Source organism: Artemia sp. Qi Xiang Cuo, chromosome 1 (assembly GCF_049724085.1).
Source record: "Artemia sp. Qi Xiang Cuo chromosome 1, ASM4972408v1, whole genome shotgun sequence".
Lineage (NCBI taxonomy): Eukaryota > Metazoa > Arthropoda > Branchiopoda > Anostraca > Artemiidae > Artemia > Artemia sp. Qi Xiang Cuo.
The window spans coordinates 27864443-27892154 of record NC_142794.1 but is presented as its reverse complement, the minus strand read 5'-3'; the positions used below and the strand labels follow the sequence as shown (position 1 = coordinate 27892154).

The following is a 27712-nucleotide window of genomic DNA, read 5'->3' as shown; positions in this document are numbered from 1 at the left end:
AGGATAGCTAGCGAGTATAGTGAATGATGAGAGCTTTGTAAGTGTTGCAAGATTTGGATCATTTCTTAGACTAGCAATAGAATCCAGATATAGATCTTTATAGTCATGTAATTTTGTTCTTTGTGTAGCACATATTACTTAAAATTAAATTCCCATTTTGTAGTGTCATGGCCTTAGGGCTTTTAGAGTAATAAACATTATTATTATTAATATTATTTTTACTATTATTCTAATAAACAATAAAAAACCTTCCAATGTAAAAGGGATATATAAAAGGGATGTACGAAGTAAAACTAAAACCCAGTTGGAACAAAACAATTGGCAGATGTACAAGGAATTTTAAGATGATGAAATTAAAATAAAAAAGTTCCCTGCTTGTATTGTTCACACGTACGAAAATATTACCCTACAAAACACTAACAATTCAGTGCAGCACCAAACCTACTGAAGCCGACATAGCTGGACCCACTCCTCTTTCACCGGTCCATTCAAAGGAATATTTACTCCCTCTGATATCGTTCCAACTATTTGACATCTTTTCTAACAACCAATTCACATCCAAACTGGGAACAACCTGCCATTAGTTTGGTCCCAGATGGGGTGGCCAAAATTCACAATCTTTGGCAATCTGTCAGTCTTCATCCGTAAAACGTAGTCTAGCCATTTTTACCTTTCTTCAATTATAGCCCTAGAAAGCGAGATCGAGCAATTTTTTTGTACACCTCACTGTTTGATATACGGTCATTCAAACGAGAACAAGAAACTCTTCTTAGACAATTTTTTGGGAAACATCTAATAAATCTTCCTCGATCTTTTGAAGTACCCACGTTCCAGAACCTTTCTTAATCCCTGCCATTATCGTGGCTTCCTATATTCTAATCTTTGTTCACGGTCTTATCTTACTATTATTCCACACTTTCTCAGCTGTGAAAAACACGCTGCACCTTGGGTGTTCTGCTCTCTACATCATCACTGCATCCACCACCTTCAGAAATAATACAAGCCAAGTAAGTCACACGTCCAGTTGTTTCATTTTCTTGTTACCTATCATCACCTAATCACCCTCATTTATCGAAGTTAGTTAGTCTTCATAACATCACTTGTTAAGTCTGTTCGTGCGGCTCCCAAAGCCTCCAGAAATTTGTTCATTTCGCCAACGTTTTTATCTAGGACATTCAAATCATCTACACAATCTAACTCTAAGGTCTGCGAAAAGGTAAGCTTTGACCGTTAGACTTCGACCCTGAGTTTAGAAGGTGACTGCTGTCCACCAAAGAAAAGTATGTCACACGCTTTTATCAATTGACTGATTTTTGTGTTAAAGATTTTTCTCTTCTTTTTATTTTCGGTAACAACTTTCAAACTACTTTGTGGTCCATAAAATCTGCATGCGCCTTGAAATTTAACGTCCAGGATTGACCAGCAGAATCTCCGACCAGCGATTTTATTTTTGTTTTTAGGAAAAAACGGAAAAGAAAAACTGCCATATTGTCGTCATTTGAGATTCCATCGAAGGGTGAATGAAAAAGTTATTCAACAAATTATCCCAAGGAGTGGTTATTTAGCTGTAAATTAAAACTATTCTGCTTTTAAATCACGTACAGTCATTGATCAAGATATAAATCTAAGGGAGTTTTTCCTTTTTTTATATTATCTTCTCCCATAGTCGTTGGCAAGTTCCTTACGACAAAGGCATCAAAATCATCCATACAAATAGGAATAGAAAGAAATACTGCTCAATTCCTGACTCCACGCGGTATCGACTACTAAACTCGCTTACTATCTTAACCATATTGATATATTCTCGTGAATAGCGGTAATCACTGTAAAATACTTATCTGGTGTACCATACAATAAAAGAACCTTCACTAAAGCCTGTCTATCAGCTGAATCAATACCTGCTCATAATTTATAAAACTGAGGAATAAAGGTCTGAGGATTCACTTCTTAATGTAAAACTTCTCCCCTCACTAAAGCCACACAGTTTTTCTCTTTATAATTTATTTACAGCATCCCTTAGTCTAATGAGTATCATCATGCTAAGTAATTTGCTTCCTGCTGAAATCAAGCTAATGGTTCTATCTTTAACATAATCACTATTATCATCTTTTTTTTACAAAAAGGTAGGATCAAAGGGGTGACACTCAGTACAAAACAGTACAAGAGATTTCAGATTGTAAAATGTTTCCAACAAACTAATTTCAGATAAAAAAAATAATTTATAACAAATATTTTTTATTAAAACATAAGAAGACATAAAAACATCAAAAATAAGTATTTTTTCCATGAGAAACTAATATTTTTCTAGCATCCTACCAGAAAATCATCACAGAAGGTAATTACTTTTCCAGAGAGCCTCCCTCCCTTTAAAACGTCAAAATTCATGAACTGAAAAATTTCAACTTTTACGGTTCTATTACAGCATTGTTTAAAAAATAAAATTAAACAAATTAAAGACTTGTACAATCCTTGGTTTATCGCACCAGCATGGAGAAGGAAAAACTATTGGTAGACATTACTTAGAATACGAAATGACCATGAAAACATATGCATTACGATATCATGCCAATCAGCAATAGCAAAGAAAACGGCAAAATCACTTGGTAATTAATTTTTTATTCCTATACTTACATGCATTTTACCTAATGGTAGCTAAAAATAACAGAAACACATTATATTCAGAAAAACTTTTTATTTCAATTTTAAGCAAAACGCTTACGAAAATAGTTAAGCAAAGGCAAAAATAATATCTTCTGAACGACCTAGTTTCATATTGTAATGCTCAATCCATGTTTTCAAAGTAGATCGGAAATTGGGGGTGGGCAGCCTATCCCCACTGCCAGTAGCTAGACAGATAAACAGAAAAATATTCAGTGCATCTTACTAAATCTTTTGCCTATACTTAAATTAATTATAGCAAAAATTGTGGAAACGGACAATTATAAATAGGGAGTTTTTCATTTCAGGTCTAAATAAAATACATATGAAAATAGTTAAACAAAAAATACCATGTGGTAAAAATCTGTTTCGAGTCACTTTATTTAACATAATTAGTCTCAATATATACCTAAGTTCAATTTCCAAAGGTCGGCAAATGTTCTTTCAGAGTTTCTTCCCCCAAAGAGGTATATTGAGTTTTTTAAAACTGCTGTTGCGTGGTTCCATCTATTTGGTGGCAATCTTCTTTCCCTACTGCTGCTCAAAATAGCTTGACTCTCTTCAGACAACTGAAACCACATCCAGATCTTAAACTGCAATATGGAAATAAGGTTATGTAAAGATTCATGCTAATTACCGGAAGAATGTAAACGAAAACTTATGTATGAAGTGGAACTTTTAGGAAGGAAAAGATAATCTTCTATAGAAGCTGCAAAATGTAGAGAAGAAAGGGAATGATTCAGATAGGTTCTTTATCGTCACTTTTTAAACACGTAAGATAATTGATCAATCGTGTCCTTACTTAAATGCTTTTTAAAAACTTTTGATAAATATTTTCCTACCCTGTTATTCTTAGCTAGCAACTGAAACCTGCATATATAACGTATATAAAATATACAGATGGGGTTTAAAATGATTCATGTCTTACATAAAAAGTACAGTAAAAATGCTACGTCAGCTATTCGAGCCTATAAGCTAACAGCTATATAAGACATAAGTCGGACAGCTATAAGGTTATATAGTGACCGAACCGTCTTTCGATTAAAGTGTTAAAGGCTAAAAATTAAGTAAATTTTGGGGCCAAAGTGAAACTTGTGATCGCAAGTTGTTTCTTGTTTTATGCCCACTTAAACGCCATTCTCGCTTTCTTAATGCCATTTTTGTTCCAATGTGGACAAACTTTGACAATAATTGCTTTTGCGTTTTTGGTCGACAGAGCAAAGTACTAGGCGGTGCAGATGCCAGCCTGAAAATTTTTTCTAAGTTGCTCCAAAGTCTTTATGCAGTATTTTCTCATTATTGAAGGGTTCCACCTAAGCGTAAGATCCTGCACAATGAAGTTGATCGAAGACGAAAAAAAAAATTGTGAACCCAGCACTGTCTCTGCCGTGGTTGAAGTCCGACCAACAAATAGAGTCAATGTATAGCAGGCAACCAAACTTTGTCCCAGCCGTGGTAGGAGCCAAGCCTAGACATTTTTCTTCCACGTTGCTTCAAGTATCCATACATTCTCCTTATTGATAGCTTTCCACCCATCAGTCTTGTAAAATAGCTCCTTGTATAAAAAAAACTCTGGTAGAAGAGTTGAACATTAGTGGTAGAAAAAACGTCTAACTAGCAAAGGGCAACAAAATTCAATTACAAATATGCGTTGGGCTAACGTTTTTATTGCAACCATCTTTTTGGACTTAATTCATTGAAGCTTACTAAATAAGACAGAACAAGAAGAAAACAGAGTACAAAAAGGAGACTCTACAGTAGAATAAATTTGAGCCTGTGGAAGAAACCAGGAATTTCAATGCTATTTATTCCCCGTTAATATTTATATTTTCTATCTTACTCCTACTTAATTATTTCGTCTTACATTTCCAATGTTTTTTATTTTTTAAACCAGAGATTGTAATCGTTATTTCCAAAATTAAATAAAAAATTATTCTGAATCTTAAAAAAAATCTAGGAAGATGATAAACTTAGAATATATGAAGCACAAAAGCCTTCCAAAAAAATAAATAAAACAGAGTATATAGAGGGGGCAGCATCTCTGATATTCGTAATAACCTTTGTTCGTTTTAAGTTTTAATATCACTCCTTACGTTCATTTGAGAAAATTTGTTTTTCTTAAATTAAGTTTGTCTTTTTGTTCTGGTTTACTACCGAGTGCTTTATTCTTTAAATCAAAATGTAGATTCCATTCCTTTATATTCTTACGCCTCGTAACTATTTTACATCTATTTTCGCATGCTAACCAACGGTCTGCGTTGCGCAGATACACTTCGTAAGAAATAAGAAAAATCTCACATTTCGCAGATACTTCCTTTAACGTTTCACATGCATGTTCAACTTCATTGCATAGGTATAGATAATTTCGGTGACCCCACTGCTTTTCAATAATGATAAAATAAATGTTCAAAATAGGGATAAAATCCTTTTTAATAGATAGTGTATAGAAATTCACAAAAATACCACATATTTCGGTCACATATACAGTGATCGTCATCAGTAGTAAAACTTATGAGTTTTACTACTGATGACGGTCACTGTATATGTGACTGAAATATCTGGTATTTTTATGAATTTCTATACACTGTCTTTTAAAAGGATTTTATTCCTATTTTGAACTTTTATTTTATTGCATAGGTAAATTAACGATGGCACCCCTTTTTGGAAGAATTAGTTTCCTTTTCTGAAATTATTCATGTTTACATATGCTAATAGATTTTAACGAATATCTTTATAATTAGTTCATTTTTGTATATTTAGCATCAGCATTAGTAATAAAACCTAGTATTGCAAAGGCTCTCATCGAGACTTTTACAAATTTCTTGTTTTAATTGACTGGTACTGTCCTATTCTTATAGTTTGTTCCTACGAGTTGTTTGACCCAACTGTATGAATTTAGATTTCACGAATTTTATGTATTTATAGTTAATTACAAAGATGCAATTGTGGAGGTGCTTACATTGTATTCAAAACTGTTTTTTTTTTTAGCTTTTGGTCACTCTTAGAACAAGTCACTCATTAATTATATTTCGTTACCACCTACTGTCCCACATAATAAAAATAAGCATAAGCTCCGATGTTTCCATATAAGTTTCGATAAAATAAGGTTTCTGGTGTCACTTGTTTTTTGTCAAGGTTTCTGGTGTCTGGTGGTAAGGTTTCTGGTGTCACTTGTTTGGGAACTTGTTTCTGGTGTCACCCCGCCTTTACCCATGAATTGCTCCCCTCTCCCTCTTTCCCCTCTCCATCTTTGTGCCGATCGGGATATAAATGACATATTTTACGTTACAAAAGAAAACATTATTCTTTTGTAACATACAAAAAGAAAACATTAAGAAGAGAGCACCGTTATTCAGGCTTTCAAATTAATGGTGGTTAAAGATTAATTCTTACCTTCACCTCTTCCCCCTAGAGCCTTTCTTATCTGAAGGCATTTGAAGACTTATAAAGTTTGTCCATTGAAATGCACCCTTCGAGGCGTCTTGTAAAGCTCCCCCTGCAACTCATACAATGGCTCACCAGCCATCTTCATAACAATTGCTGAACAATTATACATCACTGTGCATAATATAATGAAATATCAAGGGAATCAACATCAATTAAACGAATAAAGCTTTCCACTGCCACTTTCCCATGACACAATATTACGGCTACTTAATAAAGAAACTAGAATTTTAAATCTCTATTCATATGAGCGCTCTCTTGAATTTCTAGAATCATTTGCAGGTTACGATCACTCCTGAAAAAAGAAATAAAAAAAAGAAACACTTAATCCGCGACCTTTCTTTTTCGATGAAATTCATGTTTCCATGTTTTTGTAGATAGGAGATTTAAACCTTCATTAGTTCTTTTATATGCTCAATATGATGGTGGGAATTATATCAAAACCGCTCTCCCTTTTTGGGGGATGTTTCCCGGTTTTTTGAAAATCAGGCAAATTTTCTCAGGCTCTCAGCTATTGACGAGTAACTTTTAACTTAATAAACTCTATATATTTGCAATCAGCATCAAAAGTATATTATTAAAATTTATTAATTTATGTAAAAAAAAGTTTTTTTTAGAGTTTCGATTACTTAAGCCTGAAGCACTCCCTACATCGAGTTCGTAACCACAAACTGTTTGAAATTATTAGCCAACGATTGCCATATAGAAAAAACAATACTACTGGTTAAGTTTAAAATTTCCAAAGAAACACCGAGCTTGGGTAATTTCCATTGCAATGTGACTTCTAACGCAGCCAGGCTTCTACGTTGTATATGAATAATCGTTAATAAAATACCCTAAGTTGAATTTGTTTAAGTAATTCAAAATTAATCTTTCTCAAGCTAAAGGATTTGTGTGATATAATAAAACCTTTTGAGTTATTTGCTCGTTAGTATAGATGTGATGTAGCGACAAATGTAGTTGTTGGTTTTAGAAAGAGGCTTAAACCAATGAGAATTAAAGAGGTGGGACTCTGGAACTAAAAATAATGACTAAAGGCGTCTACCAAACTTAATTAAAATAGTTGCCGTGCAACTGAACCCTTGTTTAGCCCAACCCATGTAGCTTAATCAATTTAACTAAACCCGTACAACTCAATCTCCATTAAAATCAACCTCATTCGATCTAATCCCCATGAAACTCAACTCTCATTCACCTTAATGCCCGTGCTACTCAATCGTCAGTCAGCTCAACCATCGTTTGACTCATCCCCATTAAATCATACCCTGTGCAATTCGACCCTCACACAACTCATTTTCCGTTTAAATCAATCCCCAAGCAAATCCAACCCTCCTTTTACTCAGTCTTCGTTTAGCCCAAACCCTGTTTACCCCAGCCCTATTTGACCACACCCCCATTTAAGGCAACCCCATTTGGCTTGACCTTATAATACCTAAAAAATGTAATACATTAAAAAATGTAAAAAATGTAAAAGATTCAAGTTGACTTGAATGAAATGGTCTTTATTCATTGGTTAATTCTTATGTAAGTTCTTTATTTTACGCTACTTTAATTCAAAACTATTCCTCCAGGGCCTGAACACACTCGAATTTCATGATTTTGGCAATGGGGCTGAATAGGAGTTGATTCAAATGAGGTTGGGTTAAACAGGGGTTGAGCTCTATGAGGGTTTTATTAAATGATAGTGGATTTGCACAGGAGCTGACTTGAATTGGGGTTGGGTTGAAATAAGGGTTGAGTTGCCCGAGTGCTCAGTCAAATAGAAGTTGACTCAAACAGTATTGAGCTAAGCAGAGACTGAGTTGCAAGGAGTTAGAATCAAATGGGGTTGAGCTAAATGAAAGTTGAATTGCGCGGGGGGTTGAGTTGAATAAGGGTTGAGTTGTATGGGGGATAAGTAAAATAGGTTTGAGTTCAAACGGAATTGAGTTGCCCAAGGTTTGAGTTGTATTGAATGGGGGTTAAGTTAAACAGGGATCGAGTTCAATAGGTTGGGATAAACAGGGGTTCAGTTGAAACGAGTTGAACGTTCGAATTGTGTACCAATTCTTTACGAATGATGCTTGAATCACAAAGGCCGGTTAATTAGAATAGATAGCTCTTTTGAAAGTACTAAAAAAAACTTTAGCGTAAAGAGTGACGTATTGACTAGGGGGCAAACCCCCTCATATACGTAATAATTTATGTTCGTTTTGAGTTTTAATTTTGTTCCTTACTTTCAGTTGAAAAAACTTGTTTTTTTTTATTTAATTTCTTATCGTTTCTTAAATAATGCTTGGAAATCCAGCACCCCTTCATAGAAATTTCCCTTCCTCCATGAAAATATCCTCCATGGAAAGATCCTCCCACGTAAACCACTCACCCTGACCCCCTCCCCACTAGAAAAATACTTCCTGAAAACGACTGTATACTTCCCAATAACTAATACTATATGTAAACAATGGGCAAAGTTCATAACTTGCAGCTCTTCCCCGGGGCTGTGGGGAATTAAAACATCTTCAAAGACATATTTATTAGATTTTTGACTATGCTGGAAAAAATGGCTGTCTCAAAATTTTTATCGAGTGACTTTCAGAAAAAATAAGCTTGGGAGGGGGCCTAGTTGCCCTCCAATTTTTTCGTTCTGTAAAAAGGCCACTATAACTTATAATTTCCGTTTAAATGAGTCCTTTCACGATATTCTAGGATCATTGGATCAATGCAATCACTCATTGAAAAAAAAAAAAAACTAGACACGCATCCGTGATCTTTCTTCTGGCGAAAAATACAAAATCCCACATTTTTGCAGTTAGGAACTTGAAACCTCTATAGTAGGGTTTTCTGACACACTGGATCTGACGGTGTAATATTCATTAAGGTTCTGCCGCTTTTAGGGAGTGTTTCCCCCTTTTTTTCAAAAATAAGGCAATTTTTCGCAGGTTCGTAACTTTTAATGGGTAAAGCTAAATTTGACGAAATTTATATATACATGAAATCAGCATAAAAATCCGATTCTTTTGTTGTATCTATTGTTATCAAAATTCTGTTTTTTAGAGTTTCGGTTACTACTGATCCGGATCACTCCTTACTTACAGTTTGTTACCACGAACTGTTTGAAAATGTGGAATTTTGTAATTTTTACCAGAAAAACGATCATGGATGCGTGTTTCTTTACCAAAGGTTATCGTATCAACCCAGTGGTCCTAGAATATTATTAGAGGGCTCATTCGCACAGAAATTAAAAGTTCTAGTGCCTTTTTTAAGTGACAAAAAAAATTGACGGGCAACTAGGACCCCTCCCACGCCCCTTGTTTTCAAAGTCGTCCGGTCAAAATTTTGAGATTTCTATTTTGTTCAGCATAGTTGAAAGGCCGAATAAATGTCACCTTGGGGATATCATGAGCCTCCCACAGCCCCTAGATAAAGGTCTTTAAGTTACAAATTGTGTCCATTGTTTACGTATAGTATTTATTATTGGGAAGTATGCATACAGTTTTGGGGGGAGAGGTGGAATTATCTGTTAATGGGATTTTCCACCTGGATAATTTTCCATGGACATGGAAGTTTCCGGCGGGATAATTTTTCAGGGGAAAGTTTACACTGCGGGAGTTATCCTGAATTCCTATACGATATTCTTCTTATGTCTTGCTTTCTCATTGCCGACTCAATTTTATCCGTGGAGATGTAGAATTATTTAAAGAACGATCAGAAATTAAATAAAACAAAAGTTTTTTCAACTGAAAGTAAGGAGCAGCATTAAAACAAACAGAAATGATTACGTATGCGAGGTGGATTGCTCCTCCAAACCACCTGGCTCTTTACACTAAAGTTTGAATTCTTTCCCAATTCCTTAAGAACGACTTCTGAATTACTATGTTCGTTCAATTACATCAATAAGAAACTTCTTTTAAAAGCATTAAAAAAAACTTTAGCATAAAGAGCAAGGTGGTTTGGAAGAGTAACCCCCCCTCATATACGTAATAATTTCTGTTCATTTTAAGTTTTAATGTTACTTCTTACTTTTCGTTGAAAAAATTTGTTTTTTTATTTAATATTTTAGTAAAGCTATCTTCCTTAACTCTATTTATAAATTAAATTTTAAAAAATTCAATTGAAAGTAAGGAGCAACATTGAAACTTAAAACGAATAAAAATTATTTCGTATATGAGGGGGGATGCCCTTACTCAATTTCTCGCTTTTCATACTAAAGCATTTTAGAACTCTTAAAAAAGCTTCTTATTCTAATTTACTGGCCCTTGTGTTTCAAGAGTTGGTCTTAGAAAATTGGGACAAAAAGTCAACTTTGGCGTAAAGAGCGAGGTGTTGAGGAGGAGGAAACCCCCTCATATAGGGAAAGATTTTTGTTCGTTTTAAGTTTCAATGTTTTGCCTTACTTTCAGTTGGAAAAAAAACTTTTTTTATTTAGTTTATGATGACTTTTCAAATAATGCCAGGAAATCCAGCTCCTCTACATGAGAAGCTACCTTCCCCTCACAGAAAAGTCCTCAAAGTAAAGATTCTTCCACGTAAAATTCCCCCAACCCACCCCCGAAAATTCCCTCTTGCCATGCTCGCTAAAAATTCACCAGGAGAAATAATTGGGAACAATCCCACCTCAAAATTATCCTTAGTATACTATAATTTGAAAATAGACTTCAATTTCTGGTCGTCTTTCAAGTCATGCCGGAAATACCCTCCTCCCCGATAAAATTTTTTACCGGAAATCCCCCCAAAAACAGTGGAAAATTGCTCCCGCGGAAAGTCTCCACATTGGGACATTCTCCAGTGGAAATTTACCCCTCCCCCCGTGCATGGAAAAATCCTTCAGACGATTCCAACCCCACTGAAAATTTACCCCGGTACATCTCCACAAGTGAAATTTAGTCGGCAGTGTCGAAATAAGACAAACAAACAGAATTTTGTATTGGAATTCTGGCATAATTCATCAGCATAAAATTTCCCCTGGAAAGCTCACCCCAGAAACATCCCTCGCCACGAAAAATTCTAACCATAGAAAATCCCCCAAACCAGAAAATCCCCCGAGAAAATAATGTCTATATACTTCCTGATTAAAAAATACGCCTACTTTACGTAAACAATGGGTAAATTTTATGACTTACAGCACTTTCCCCAGGAGCTTTAGGGGGTTAAGTTTTCCCCAGAAGCATAGTTTTTGGACCTTTCAACTATGTTAACTAAAAAGGATATCTCAAATTTTTATCGAAACGAATTTGTGGAAAATAGGGCAGTGGGAGGGGGTCCAGCTTGCCTCCTATCTTTTTGCTCGCTTAAAAAGGGCACTATAAATATTGATTTCCAATCAAATTGACCCCTTTCTCGATCTTATAGAATTACTGGATCGATACGATCACACCTGGAGAAAACAAACAAACTGAAAACCAAATAAATACGCATACGTGATTTTTCTTCTGGCAAAAAAAAATTCCACATTTGTGTTTGTAGGAGCTTGAAACATCTTCAGTGGGATTCTCTGATGTGCTTAATCTTACGGTGTGTTTTTTATTAAGATTGGTTGATATTTCGAGGGCGTTTTCTCCCTTTATTAAAAATTAGGCAAATTTTCTCAGGCTCGTAGCTTTTGATGGGTAAATTTCAAGTCAATGAAATTGTTATATATTGAATCATAATAAAAATGATTCTTTTGATGTATATATTGTTATCAAAACTAGATCCCGGCACCGCGCCGATGAGGGAAGGCCAGCGGTGGCAGTGCCAAAAACAGCACGCCGCGCCGCCGGTAAGACATCTTACCGGCGGCGCCCCCCGGCGCGATCAATGTTGACCGCAAACACTAGTGTTTTCATCAGTCTTTCTCAAATCACAGCTTAAATTGACAACAGATTCGAGCCTATTCATGAGTTCAAAAATTCACAAGTCGCAGGCTGGAAACTGGTCTACTTCGTTATTCATCAAGAAAAGTAGAAATCTGGTAGAAAGGAAATGGCTGTGGCATTTCAGAACCCTTGCATAATACGAGTAGTTGAAGTATGTAGTAGCTATGTATTCTTAACATAAATAATTATCAAAATTAGTAGTTTTTTTCATCGTGCATTACTGCATACAAAACTTCAAATACCGTATCTCAAAATTCGTCAGTTATCTGGGTAAAAACTTTGAATATAACTTTCAACTTAGAAGCTTAATTTTTTCATAATGCCCTTTGCCTATATTTGTTTTGTCACCTTTAAAACAGTTGAAATGGGCGGCTTTGATAATAATTGTTTTGTTTGTTTTTTTGCTCTTTTGGATTCCTAAAAAGCCTTCTTGTATTAAAAACTGGTTTTTAATTACAATTTTAAAAAAATACATTTTAAATTTTTTTTTGGATTCTCTATAGAAAATATGTGATGTAGGCTAAGGCTGAACTGCTGCTTTTTTTATCGCTTTTGGCTGCTCTTTTGGATATTATTCATTTTTTCCTTGGCCTCTGAGCCTTCTTTTGGATGCTCTTTTGGATATTATTCATTATCAGTTTATGAACTGATAAATACGTAATATCAGTCAAATTATAAACTGCATCTAAAAGGAGTAAATTTATCAAATTGAAAAATACATGATGAACCCTCCACATGAGAACACTTCAATTACAATGAAACAAAAAACTGTTAATGGTTTATTCGGTATGAAGAAAAACGAAGTGCCAGCTATTTTCTTAGGTAAAAAATGAAAAGCTCGTCCTTTTTAAATGCAAATAAATGAAATAATATGAAGACTGAAGTAGCCCCAGGAAGATGTTGAGATTTTCCTCCTAGTTCGTCACTTTTAATCCAAGCAAAATGTTAGGACACTTAGTATCAGTTATTGAGTTTAAGCTTTGATTTCCATATGCTCACAAAAATTACCAAATTTAAGAAAGTCACAACAATAAGGCACCTGTGGTCAAAATACTCAATGACTCTTCTTTGATCCTCAACCAGGCTCAAAGCTTCTGCTATGGTAATATCCATGGAAATCTCCAAAGAGTTTCTTTTTAAATTAGCTTTCAAGCGTAGTTAGGGGTATTTAGCCTTTTTTGCTTTTCTTCAAAGCTTTGAAAAAAGTGTTATAATATTTCAAATGTTACATTTGTTATATTTGTGCATATTTTTGGTAATCATTTGTGGGGTGACCGAATTTTTTAAGCCACTGTAGATACGTAAGGACGTGGCAACATCTACCCTGAGGTCATAAGACTGTCAAATACTCCTCCTTGAACCTCCCAAATTGAAAGCTTTTATTATGACCTGGCCTTTTAATGTAACTTGGGCACTGGACCAAGGGCACCATTGTCACTCGAGCCCAACGTTAGGTGGGGATGTCGATATCACTTTCATCACACCAGTTTCGTCAAATCTGCCTGGTACTTATGAATGAATGTTTTCAAAAACCCGTTTCATCAATAAGAAAAAAAGCGGGTTGGACGCATATGTACCTTTCCCTTTGGAGGATAAAACTTTACAAGTGTTGTATCAAGTATAACCCACGAAAATCTTGTCAATTTTTGTCAACTTTTGAACTCTTTGACATCCCTGCTTTCAATAAAAAAAAAAATCAAGGTACAATCACTTAAATATAATATTTCCCTATGCCCCCCCCCTCTGGATACCATCTTGATAGGATACCGTCTCTGCTTTAAATGAAAAAAATAATTAATTTATTGGCACCCCTGCTTTCAAAAAAAAAAATCGAGGTATTATCATTTAAATATGACAGCTCACTACTCCCTTCCTCTGGATACCACCTTGATAGGATACCGTCTCAGCTTTCATTAGAAAAATAATTCACTCTTAATTAACTAGGTCACTATATGGTTCAAACAAACACGCAAAATAACATTAAACAGCTTAGTGTTCCTTGAAGAAAAATTGAGGGTATGAGTAAAGGGGTACAAAGACAACAACAAAAATCTCGAAATTATTCAGATATACCTCATATTATTGGAAAAATGAGTCATAGATTCACCGTGGCATTCAATAAGATCCAAAGAATCTAATTAAATGGAAGCACACACAAAAGCCAAATTAGGCCAGTAGCCTATGAGAAATTGCAAAATACCCAAGACAATGAACAAGTCCTAATGGAGGGCCTGGGTCTATCAAAATATTTCAATGGTTTCCCAGGGAATTTGATATCATTTTCTTCTGTCTCCACTTTAAATGAAAAAAATAATTATCTTTTTGGCACCCCTGCTTTCAATAAAAAAAGGAGGTATTATCATTTAAAAATCATAGACCCCTATCTCCCCCTATAGGCAATAATTTACAATTTATTTATGAATCATATTTTTGGGGTAACTTCTGGTTCAATCTTTAATTCCCCAACCTGGTACATAGCTTAGTCTATAGCTAAAATTTGTCTAAATAGAACGGGTTTTTTTTTTGGGGGGGGGGGGTAAAAATGTTTCAGAAAGAAGATTGTATTTTCTATGAGGCGTTCAACAATTGAGCATTAAACATTAAGAGAATCTTATCTAAAAAACAGCAAAAAAAAAACTGCAAACTTACAATTCAGCTGTAGAAACAATCTGTTGGCTGTCAATTTCAAAATCCAACTGAAGGCTGAAGCTGTATAGTAATGAATGCGTTCTATAATTCTATTCAACTTGAAATTAAAATTCTTGACTAAGAATGATTTAAGAAATAGCGATTGGGAAAATGCATTCGAAATAATTTAAACTCTTTTCCTAAAGACGATACTTTTTTAGTCAACATATGAAGAACTGTGTATATTGCAATATTTTGCATATTGTATCTGTCTGGTTTTTATCCAAAGTAACAAAAGAGACGAAAATTCATGAACAAGAGAGTAGTGAAGAATTATGGTATACAAAGTAATATTTGGCAGGGAAAGTCACTGGTGATAGATCGCTAAGGGTGGCACCTTGATCGCGTGATTTTCGGGGATTCGGGGAACCAAATTTTTTTTCGGGGTGACGCAAGTAGTAGACTATTGCACAGTTTCAACTGTACATTTCAACCGTACATTTCAAGCGTACATTCAACCCTACAAGAATATGGTCAAAAGTGTAATAGATTGAAAACCTACATGAAAATATACACATGAAGTGCGCAAGGAAAAGCCACGCCTGTGTCATTACACTTACACGTGAACATTCTAAAAAGAAAATCTGCCTTGGAAACAGTTTGATGTGTTCGGGGAAATTACGTTCCTTGGTGTTGATTGACATTTGCAAAAAAGTGGTAATTACTGATCGGATAATTTTTTAACATGAAATCTCTGAATAAAATATTTTTTGGAGCATGTACTTGACGATCGAGAAAAAGGTTAAGGTGATTAGCAATTACGAGTGAGGATTCCCCACCTGTTCCTAAACATTGCAAAAAAGATAGTCAAATTGCGTATTTAGGAATGGTTTTTTAGGGAAACCTGTAAAACACCCAATTTGCAAATACTTCAATGTGTTGTCAATTTTGGAGCGAAAATCAAAAATACTCATACTCTATAATAAATGGGAGCTGCCACCAGGGGAAAGGCACAGAGGTCCTTCCGTCCCCAACTTCTGAGGGCAGAGGGGGGGGGGTCAATTGTTGAGGGAAGACCAAAAATACGCAGAATAGAAAATAAACGGGATCGTCCTCAAGGGAAGGGCTCCGAGGCCCTTCGTTCCCCCATTTGTGAGGGCAGGGGAGGGGGGGGTCAATTTTGGAGGGAAAACCAAAAATACTCAGAATCGAAAATAAACGGGATCTGCCTCAAGGGCAAAGGCTCAGAGGCCCTTCTTTCCCCAATTTCTGAGGGCAGGAGAGGGGGGGTCAATTTTGGAGGGAAAACCAAAAATGCTCAGAATCAAAAATAAATGGGATCTGCCTCAAGGGGAAGGCTCAGAGGCCCTTCGTTCCCCCATTTCTGAGAGCAGGGGAGGGAGGGTCAATTTTGGAGGGAAAAACAAAAATACTCAGAATCGAAAATAAATGGGATCTGCCTCAAGGGGGAGGCTCAGAGGCCCTTCGTTCCCCCATTTCTGAGAGCAGGGGAGGGGGGGTAAATTTTGGAGGAAAAACCAAAAATTCTCAGAATCGAAAATAAATCAGATCTGCCTCAAGGGCAAGGCTCAGAGGCCCCTCCTTCCCCCATTTCTGAGGGCTGTGGAGGGGGGTCAATTTTGGAGGGAAAACCAAAAATACTCAGAATCGAAAATAAACGGGATCTGCCTCAAGGGCAAGGCTCAGAGGTCCCCTCCTTCCCCCATTTCTGAGGGCAGGGGGGGAGGGGTAAATTTTGGAGGGGAAACAAAAATGCTCAGAATCGAAGATAATTTCCATCTGTCTTAGTTTTTTTTTAACGATGCTCCTTATTTCAAGTTGAAAAGGCTTATTTTTTAATTTAATTAGGAATGAAAAGTCAAACTCTAACATAAAGAACAAGATATTTTGGAGGGGGTAGCTAACTTCATATACGGGATAATTTCTATTCGTCTTAGTTCTTAACGATGCTCCTTATTTCTAGTTGAAAATGCTTATTTTTTATTTTAATTGGGAATGAAAAGTCAAAGTCTAACATATAGAACAAGGTATTTCAGATGGGGTAGCTAACTTCATATACGGGATAATTTCCATTTGTCTTAGTTTTTAACGATGCTTATTATTTCTAGTTGAAAATGCTTATTTTTTTAGATTTAATTGGGAATAAAAAGTCAAAGTACCAGAATAGTTAAAATCCGCTAGCCCAGAATTTGGGTCTCAGTCCAACAGCCAGACTGGTTGAAATCCACTCGCTCCGAATTGGGGTCTTAGTCAACCAGCCAGAAGGGTGGAAATCCAATAGCTCAGACTTGGGGTCCCAGTCGACCAGCCTGAATGGTTAAAATTCACTAGCTCAGATTTGGGGTCTTAGTCCACCAGCCTGAATGGTGGAAATCCACTAGCTCAGTATTGGGGTCTTAGTCCACCAGCCTGAATGGTGGAAATCCACTAGCTCAGTATTGAGGTCTCAGTCCACCAGCCTGAATGGTGGATATTCACTAGCTCAGGATTGGGGTCTTATTCCACCGGCCTGAATGGTGGAAATTCACTAGCTCAGAATTGGGGTCTTAGTCCACCAGTCTGAATGGTTGAAATTCACTAGCTCAGAATTGGGGTCTTAGTCAGTGTTCAGATTGGAGCGTTGGGGTCCAACTATCTGGGCTTTATTTGTCAAGACCTGAATGCTAAGCGATGGACATGAGCTCGATATGGACCCCATTGTGAAAACGGAAAACAAAAAACAAAAAATATATTGTTGGTATGTGTGTAGAGCATGGCATGGTTACCGCTAGGGGCAACAGTCTAACCGTTGACGGTTTTAGGTATCCGTGAATAAGTTCTAAGGCGAGAGTGAAAGTTGGGACAAATTTTTGGAGGTGCCCACCATACCTGCCCAGAGTCTCAGGCAAGTGACCCTAAATTTGAAAAAGTGGAAATTGGCTCAGATTTTCTAAACTGAGCTGAGACAATGAATAGATACTATTGGGAAAGTGACTGGAGACACTCGGCATCCGTGACCAAGTGCTAAATTGAGAGAGGAATTTGGGACAATATTTGGGGGCGCCCACCCGCCCAGAGTCTCCGGCAGGTGACCCAAAAATTTAAAAAAACACACAGAGACGACAGACACAAAGAGACGACTCACTCATAGAGACGACACACACAAAGAGACTTCACACACACAGAGATACGACACACACATAGAGACAACACACACATAGAGACAACAAACACACACACAGAGACAATAACCACACAGAGACGACACACACACACAGAGAGCAAACACTCAAAGTGACGACTTACACATAGAGACGACACACACACACAGTGACGACACAGCCACAAAGACGACACACATAGAGAGACGACACACACACACAGAGACGACACACACACAGTGACGACTTACACATAGAGACGACACACGCACAGAGAAGACAAACACACAGAGACGACACACATAGAGAGACGACACGCACACATTGGGGGGCTTAAAAAGGCAAAAATGGGTGAACTACATGAGTTTATCTGCCTTAACTTGAGAGTAAGTTGTTAGAAATGCGTCGGTGATAATTAAAAAAATCGGATGCTAAACTCAGACAAACGAAAGGATTGTAACACCTGATTGGCTCGTATATTTTGCATGATATTTGTAAAGTCAATTAAGATGAAGAAATGTCGGAGTGTAGGTTTGACATCACCAGGCACGTAGGAGGGAAATTTTTTGTTGGTGGGGGGCTTAAAAAGGCAAAATTGGGTGAACTAAATGAGTTTATAAGACGGTTCGTGAAAATCCCAAGGTTTTTTCTGATTTTTTGGACAATACCCATACTCCTATTGATGAGGACTGATTGTTCTAATTCAATATTTTTTTCATGAAAACAAACTATTTAAAAAAAAAAAAATTTTTTGGGACTTCGAAATTATTCAACTTTTTGTTAGAGTTCTAGTTTAGTTTAGTTTTAGTTAATAGTTTAGAGTTTTACCTTAGAGTCTTAGATTAGAGTTTTTGTTAGAGTTCTAGTTTAGTTTAATTTTAGTTAAGAGTTTGATGTTTTACCTTTGAGTTTCAGTTAGAGTTCTAGTTTAGTTTAGTTTTAGTTAAGAGTTTAGTGTTTTACCTTAAAGTCTTAGCTTAGAGTTTTAGTTAGAGTTATATTTTCGTTTATTTTTATTTTAGGATTTATAGTTTTTATCTTAAAGTCTTAGCTTGGAGTTATTGTTTAATTTCTAGCTTATTTTAGTTTTAGTTAATAGTTTAAATTTTTATCTTATAGTTTTTGTTAGAGTTGAAGTTTAGTTATGATATTTCTAAAGTCAATTAAGATGAAGAAATGTTGGAGTGTAGGTTTGACATCACCAAGCACGTGCGAGGGAAATTTTTGTTGGTGGGGGGCTTAAAAAGGCGAAAATGGGTGAACTACATGAGTTTATAAGACGGTTCGTGAAAATCCCAAGTTTTTTTCTGATTTTTTGGACAATACCTATACTCCTATTGATGAGGACTGATGGTTCTAATTCAATATTTTTTTCATGAAAACAAACTATTTTTTTAGTTAGAGTTCTAGTTTAGTTTAGTTTTAGTTCAGAGTTTATAGTTTTAGCTTAGAGTCTTAGCTTAGAGTTTTTGTTGAAGTTCTAGTTTAGTTTAGTTTTAGTTAAGAGTTTAAAGTTTTAGCTTAGACTCTTAGCTTAGAGTTTTTATTAGAGTTGAAGTTTAGTTATGATATTTCTAAAGTCAATTAAGATGAAGAAATGTCGGAGTGTAGTTTTGACATCACCCGGCACTTGCGAGGGAAATTTTTGTTGGTGGGGGGCTTAAAAAGGCAAAAAATGGGTGAACTACATGAGTTTATAAGACGGTTCGTGAAAATCCCAAGGTTTTTTCTGATTTTTGAGTAATACCCATGCTCCTATTGATGAGGACTGATGGTTCTAATTCAATATTTTTTTCATGAAAACAAACTATTTTTTGTTTTAGTTAGAGTTCTAGTTTAGTTTTAGTTAAGAGTTTAGAGTTTTAGCTTAGAGTCTTAGCTTAGAGTTTTTGCTAGAGTTTTAGTTTTAGTTAAGAGTTTAGAATTCTTAGCATAGAGTCTTAGCTTAGAGTTTTTGTTAAAGTTCTAGTTTAGTTTAGTTTTAGTTAAGAGTTTAAAGTTTTAGCTTAGAGTCTTAGCTTAGAGTGTTTGTTAGAGTTGAAGTTTAGTTATGATATTTCTAAAGTCAATTAAGATGAAGAAATGTCGGAGTGTAGGTTTGACATCACCAGGCACGTGCGAGGGAATTTTTTTGTTGATGGGGGGCTTAAAAAGGCAAAAATGGGTGAACTACATGAGTTTATAAGACGGTTCGTGAAAATCCCAAGGTTTTTTCTGATTTTTTGGACAATGCCCATTCTCCTATTGATGAGGACTGATGGTTCTAAGTCAAGATTTTTTTCATGAAAACAAACTATTTTTTTAACAAATTATTTTTTTTGGACTTCAAAATTATTCAACTTTTTGTTAGAGTTCTAGTTTAGTTTTAGTTAAGAGTTTAGAATTTTTAGCTTAAAGTCTTAGCTTAGAGTTTTTGTTGAAGTTCTAGTTTAGTTTAGTTTTAGTTAAGAGTTTAAAGTTTTAGCTTAGAGTCTTAGCTTAGAGTTTTTGTTAGAGTTGAAGTTTAGTTTAGTAATAGTTAAGAGTTTTATCTTAGAGATTAGATAAATTTAATTCAGTAAATTATGAAAACAAAAAATTTTGACGGTGTTACGTGCGCGCACGTAACCCCGTCTAAATTTTTTTCTTGAATTCCCCATTTGGATGCACAATACAGAAATTTAATTAAAGAAATTATTAAAAAAAATGTAAGTAAGTAAGTAACAAACTCTATGCTTTTTCTGCATCAATTGTCGGATATGTTGAATAAAATATGCAAAGTCGACATAGCTTTATTTCATTTATTAAGTTTCATTTAGACGAGGTTACGGGCGCGCACGTAACCTCGTCTAAATTAACCTTAAAAATGAAATAAATAACCATGCCATGCTCTACACACATACCAACAATATATTTTTTGTTTTTGTTTTCCGTTTTCACAATGGGGTCCCAATCGAGCTCATGTCCATCGCTTAGCATTCAGGTCTTGACAAATAAAGCCCAGATAGTCGGACCCCAACGCTCCAATCTGAACACTGACTAAGACCCCAATTCTGAGCTAGTGAATTTCAACCATTCAGGCTGGTGGACTAAGACCTGAATTCTGAGCTAGTGAATTTCCACCATTCAGGCTGGTGGACTAAGACCCCCATTCTGAGCTAGTGAATTTCCACCATTCAGGCTGGTGGACTGAGACCTCAATACTGAGCTAGTGGATTTCCACCATTCAGGCTGGTGGACTAAGACCCCAAATCTGAGCTAGTGGATTTCCACCATTCAGGCAGGTGGACTATGACCCCAATTATGAGCTTTTGGATTTCCACCATTGAAAATGGTGGACAGAGACCCCAATAAATACCTATTGGATTTAAATCATTTAGGAGGGTGGATTGAAACCCAGCATATGAGGTAGTGGATTTAAATCATTCAGGCAGGTGGACCGAGACCCAAATAATGAGCTACTGTATTTCAACCATTCTGGCACTTTGACTTTTCATTCCCAATTAAATTAGAAAAAATAAGCATTTTCAACTAGAAATAAGGAGCATCGTTAAAAACTAAGACGAATGGAAATCATCCCGTATATGAAGTTAGCTACCCCCTCCGAAATACCTTGTTCTTTATGTTAGACTTTGACTTTTCATTCCCAATTAAATTAAAAAATAAGCATTTTCAACTAGAAATAAGGAGCATCGTTAAAAAAACTAAGACGGATGGAAATTGTCTTCGATTCTGAGCATTTTTGTTCCCCCTCCAAAATTAACCCCTCCTCCCCTGCCCTCAGAAATGGGGGAAGGAGGGGACCTCTGAGCCTTTTCCTTGAGGCAGATCCCGTTTATTTTCGATTCTGAGTATTTTTGGGTTTCCCTGCAAAATTGACCCCCCTCCCCTGCCCTCAAAAATGGGGGAAGGAGGGGCCTCTGAGCCTTGCCCTTGAGGCAGGTCCCATTCTTTTTCGATTCTGAGTATTTTTGGTTTTCTCTCCAAAATTGACCCCCCCTCCCTTGCTCTCAGAAATGGGGGAACGAAGGGCCTCTGAGCCTTCCCCTTGAGGCAGATCCCATTTATTTTCGATTCTGAGTATTTTTGGTTTTAGCCCAAAATTGACCCCCCCCTCCCCTGCTCTCAGAAATGGGGGAACGAAGGGCCTCTGAGCCTTGCCCTTGAGGCAGATCCCGTTTATTTTTGATTCTGTTCATTTTTTTTTTTCCCTCAAAATATGACCCCCCCCCTCCCCTCCCCTCCGAAAGGTAGGAAGGAGGGGCCTCTGAGCCTTGTCCTTCAGGCGGATCCCAATTATTTTCGATTCTGGGTATTTTTGATTTTCCCTCCAAAATTGACCCCCCTCCCCTGCTCTCAGAAATGGGGGAAGGAAGGGCCTCTGAGCCTTGCCCTTGAGGCAGATCCCATTTATTTTCGATTCTGAGTATTTTTGGTTTTCCCTCAAAAATTGACCCCCCCCCCTGCCCTCAGTTATGGGGGAACGAAGGGCCTCTGAGCCTTGCCCTTGAGGCAGATCCCGTTTATTTTCGATTCCAAGTATTTTTGGTTTTTCCTCAAAAATTGACCACCCCCCCTTGCCCTCAGAAATGGGGGAACGAAGGGCCTCTGAGCCTTCCCCTTGAGGCAGATCCCATTTATTTTCGATTCTGAGTATTTTTGATTTTCCCTCCAAAATTGACAAAACATTGAAGTATTTGCAAATTGGGTGTTTTACAGCTTTCCCTAAAAAACCATTCCTAAATACGCAATTTGACTATCTTTTTTGCAATGTTTAAGAACAAGTGGGGAATCCCCACTCGTAATTGCTAATCACCTTAAACTTTTTTCTCCATCGTCAAGTACATGCTCCAAAAATATTTTATTCAGAAATTTCATGTTAAAAAATTATCCTATCACTATTTACCCCTTTTTTGCAAATGCCAATCAACACAAAGGAACGTAATTTCCCCGAACACATCAAACTGTTTCCAAGGCAGATTTTCTTTTTAAAATGTTCACGCGTAAGTGTATTGTCTCAGGCATGGCTTTTCCTTGCACAATTCATGTGTATATTTTCATGTAGGTTTTCAATCTATTACACTTTTGACCATATTCTTGTAGGGTTGAATGTACGCTTGAAATGTACGGTTGAAATGTACAGTTGAAACTGTGCAATAGGTTACTACTGACGCATAGTTTTTGGGGGAAATACCCGAAAAATTCCGGGATAGTGCAAGCCCTGCTTGATTTCTAATCAGAAAATCGAAATACTAAACCACACCTGAAGGGAAAGCTCCGACTTTGCGGTTGACGCAACAAAGAATTGCCGCAAAATTAATTTGAAGTCGACCAATCGCCGCCGCCTCTGCTGGCGGCGAAGCGCCCTCGGCGTGCCGGCGGCGTTACGAAACTTCGGTGGCGTTCGATCGGGCCTCTCATCGGCGGCGTTTGGTCGATCCGCCGGCGCGGCGCCGGGGTTTAATCAAAACTGTGTTTTAGGAGTTCTGGCTACTATCAAGCCGCGTCGCTCCTCACTTACAGAACGTTTTTAACAAACTGTTCGATTTAGTCTTATTACTTATGAAGTCATTATTCGATGAGTTGTGGCTTTTATTTTTGGATAAATTTCAATTGACTTCGAAGTTTTTTTTAGACAGGTGAACCATACAATATAGCACTATGTACTGCCATGTGACTGGCCATTTCATGTTTACCTTTTTTGGCACCACTTAGTACATTACAACACAATCTGTAACTTTTTGTGCAAGATTTTGCAATGAGCGCTTTGCTTTGCTGCAATAACTTTGCATTCCTAAGTGGGTGTTCAGACGATGGATTCTGTCTCAGACCCTGTCCAAGTTTCTCGCTCAGAAGTGTTGAAAGCTGAAAATAGGAACTATCGAGCAACATTTTCAGAACTGAAAACAAATATTTAGGTGACAATTATGATTGTGAATTTCCAATTCCTGAAAACACCTTGGACTTTCAATCATTCTGAGCAGGAAACTTGGACAGAATTCAGTTGCATTTGGCAAAAACTTGGACAGAAAGCCCACTAAAACAACAAATATCTCTAAAATATACATTGGGAGGATATTCTCCCCTCTCAAACGTCTTATAAAGTAAATAGCCGAGATTAATAACGTGAAAGAAAATTTAGTTAGAAAGCCAGGACACGGTGAACTTCCTGATTTGAAGTTTGTTTTCCTGCAATCTCTTCTGTTTCTCTAAAATAGTAACTATTCCAAACATATACAGTAGGATGACCCCCTCCCAAATTTCTTACAGAGTAATTAACCGAGATAGATGACGGAATTTAAAATGGATTGAAAAAACAAGGATCACCGAACCTGTTAATTCACAGGTATGGGTTTGATCAAGATGGTACTACCCTACTCGGTGGGCCCTTCTTTTCTAATGAAATCAATCGGACTCTCTTATTCATTTTAGTTTTCACTAGTAGGGCTGTTAAACGGAAAATATCACTAGAATCGTGCACTTCCGTCAAAAAGCCCCAAAATTGGTAGAAATATGAATTAAACCACGGGAAATTTAATCATGACGGGAAGCACGCCAAGAAGACGCTCGAAAGCACCTTTACGAGCACACGAAGTGCTATAAAAAGTGCAAGTTTACCAGTCTCTCTACAGACGCATCAAAACTTCTGACAATGCGTTTTAAAATATGGAGATTCCAATGATGGCTAAATAAAAAGCAAAGGGTTGCTGTGAAGTAAAAAAAAGCGTGTAAAGCGCAAATAGAAGCACCTATTCCATGGATTACAAAAACTGGCAGAAACATAGTTGAGAGTACTAGAAGTTCGACTGTTACAAGCAGCAGCTCAAGTTTTTCAGTCTAAGCCTGTATTTCCGTGTTCAAAAGTACGCATAAAGCAAAAAACTGATGGAACGTGTTCAGAAACTCTGGAAAAAGTGAAAATATAGTATGAAATGTGGATCACCCAATGGTGATCCATATGAAGTCATGCAATTGCTTTATAGCACCCTATACAGGACCCAAAACGCTGAAAAAGCGCAAATTTGCCATCCTCGCTACAAAAGCATCAAAATTTCTGAAAATACGTTCTAAGATATAGCAACTCCAATGGCGGCTTTACAAAAAGCAAAGGATCGCTCTGAAGCGCGTGATAGATCGCTAATGAAAGCGTGTAAAGCGCAAAATGGAAGTACAAATTCCGTGGAATACAAAAACTGGCGGAAACCTAGCTTCGAATACTAAAAGTCCGGCAAATATAAAAAGCAGCTCGAGTATGCGTGTTAAAGCGCGTCAATGACGATGGGTAGGAAGTCGAGTGACTGTTCTATAGCACCTTATAAAGCAACCAAAGCGCTAAAAAAGTGCAAGTAAAGTATGACTCCTACAGTGACGACTTCAATCAGATTTAGCACGTACACGGTAAAAAATCCGTTCGTACTTTTACGCTAAATTATGGTGCAACAAGTGGGCCTTATGTTAAAAAGCGTACTTTTACTAACGGACGCTAATTCAGCGTGTTTCAGTCAGAGGGTTAAATATAAGGTATTCTAGCGTAGATTGTGACTGATTTAACGTTATGGGCGGACCCACTGTAGTCGAGATAGCCAATCCCTGTCATCCTGAAATTACAATTCTTCAACGTAAAATGACCCTTCTCTGTTGCGAAACTACAGTCATTTATCGAAATTTTTCGTTGGTTTGGCGTGAAAGGCGTGGCCTTCCAGTTTCATTTTTACCTATCAAAGAAGCCTCCGCGTCTTGATTTTTTGGCGTACAATTAAACTCCCTTAGCGTAAATGGATAATGATTAGCCGTTAGGGGTGGGTCAACACATACAAGTTTTTATGGGAGGGGGGGGGGGGTGGGGGTGCACGAGGATGTTTGGGGTCAGGACAAAATAATTTTTTCCTGGAGCAGGGAGGGTTCCGAGTTAAAATTTGGAATTGCAGCCTTTACGATTTGATTAATTGTAAAATTAATATAGTACAACTACATTATGTACAACTATTATTCCAACCAACATTATTGTTCAACAATTGGTAAAAATAGTCTATAATCTAACAGTTGTATTACAATTAAATCGTTTCCAGTAGCAAACAGGTTGTCAAACGACTAGAAAATAGTAGTTTGACAGGTGTACCGCAATCAAATCCTAATATAATAAACAAAAAAAAAACTGCTTTTTCAACTGAAAGTAAGGAGCAACATTAAAACTTAAAACGAGCCAAAATTATAATCTATATGATGGGGTTTGCCCCTTAGTCAATACCTCGCTCTTTACGCTTAAGTTCGAATGTTGTTCCAATTCTCTAAGAATGACCCTTGAAGCTTATGTTGCTCCTTACTTTAAGTTGAAATCTTCTCCTTACTTTAGTTTTAATGTTGCCCCTTACTTTAAGTTGAAAAAACTTGTTTTTTTTAACTTAATTTCTGATCGTTTTTTAAATAATGCTTGGAAATCCGGCGCTCCCTTCATAGAAATATCCCTTCCCCCATGAAAATATCGTCCCACGTAATCCCCTTGCCCCGCCCCCCCCCCCTTTCTAAAAAAAATTCCTCCTGAAAATGTCTGTATAGTTCCCAATAACCAATACTGTATGTAGACAATGGGCAATGTTCATAACTTGCAGCCCTTCCCCCGGGGGCTTTGGGGGATTAAGTCATCTTTAAAGACATAGTTATTAAATTTTCGACTATACTGGACCAAACGGTTATTTCAAAATCTTGATCAGGTAACTTTGATAAAAAAGAGCTTGGGAGGGGACCTAGTTGCCCTCCAGTTTCTTAATAATTTAAAAAGACACTAGAACTTTTAATTTCCGTTCGAATGAGCCCTCTCGCGATACTCTAGGTCCACTGGATCGATACGATCATCCCTGGAAAGAAAAAAAAAAAAAAATAAACACGCATCCGTGATCTTTCTTTTGGCGAAACATAAAAAATTTCACATTTTTGCAGATAGAAGCTTAAAACCTCTACAGAAGAGTTTTCTGATACGCTTGATCTGATGGTGTAATTTTCGTTAAGATTTTATCACTTTTAGGGTGTGTTTTCCCCTTTTTTCAAAAATAAGGCAAATTTTTCCAGGCTCGTAACTTATATATTTTAAATCAACAAAAAATGCAATTATTTTGATGTATCTATTGGTATCAAAATTCTGTTTTTTAGAGTTTCAGTGACTATTGTGCCGGGTCGCTTACAGTTCGTCACCATAAACTGTTTGAAAGGCTGGATTTAAACACAGATCCAGACTTCTGGGGAAAATATCAGGTCAAATGGCAGTAGAAAAAAGTGCGAAAAGACCTTGATCCATCGTACCATACAAAGTTTAAATTCAAAGTGAAACCTGCCAAGCGAAACCTCTACTATTTCCATTGCAGTTGCTCCTGCCCAGTATATTAAAAACTGTACACGAAAACCAACTACATGACGAGAAAAAAGCATAAACAGTCTTGGCCTATCACTTTTGACTAATTGGTATCAACTTAAAAACATGACCATCAGAACAAACACTACGGAAAAAGACAAACGAATCCAATTATTTCTTTATTATTCAATAATATAATATAACTCATATAACACATAACTTTAATATAACTTTAACTTTAATGTAACTCAATATAATCAATATCACATATATCTGACTAAGAAATTACAATAAAAACAAGAAAAATTGTTTTAAAGTTTGTTTAAAAATTCCCTGACTCTTGCTGGTAGGAGAGCTTTCTTCGTTGGTTCAATCTTGGCAACATACCTGCAAAGATAGTTCATAAGGTTACTACAATCAGGAAGGGTTCTTCGTAACAATAAGTAATTATTCAGTGGGAGAATAATGTCAGTATGTATAGCATTCAGATTAGGTCAAGCTGTGATTAACAATATCTCCAGGAACGGCAGTAGCGAACTGCAAAGTTTATAAGACTTATATAAAACTAAAAAAAAACATCAAAATTCTGAATCACATGATTTCTTTAAAGAATAAAAATACGACACTTCCATTATGTTACACTTCTCTGCGAAGATGAGGCG

General features: G+C 36.6%; 1 protein-coding gene across 8 annotated transcripts in view; it reads right to left on the bottom strand.

Moving 5' to 3' along the window:
• Positions 1–27712, bottom strand: part of LOC148956170 (uncharacterized) — a 263724-nt gene that overhangs the window by 128835 nt on the left and 107177 nt on the right. For 6 of the 8 annotated variants that reach the window (XM_089096741.1, XM_089096650.1, XM_089096576.1 and 3 more), the window contains one exon: positions 3068–3251. In XM_089096741.1, the coding sequence (XP_088952867.1) occupies positions 3068–3239 (172 nt within the window). In that variant the 5' untranslated portion in view covers positions 3240–3251. Of the gene's footprint in view, positions 1–3067; positions 3252–6051; positions 6380–14585; positions 14605–27712 lie in introns of those variants that run through there. The other 2 variants (XM_089097061.1, XM_089096826.1) reach the window with 2 other exon arrangements.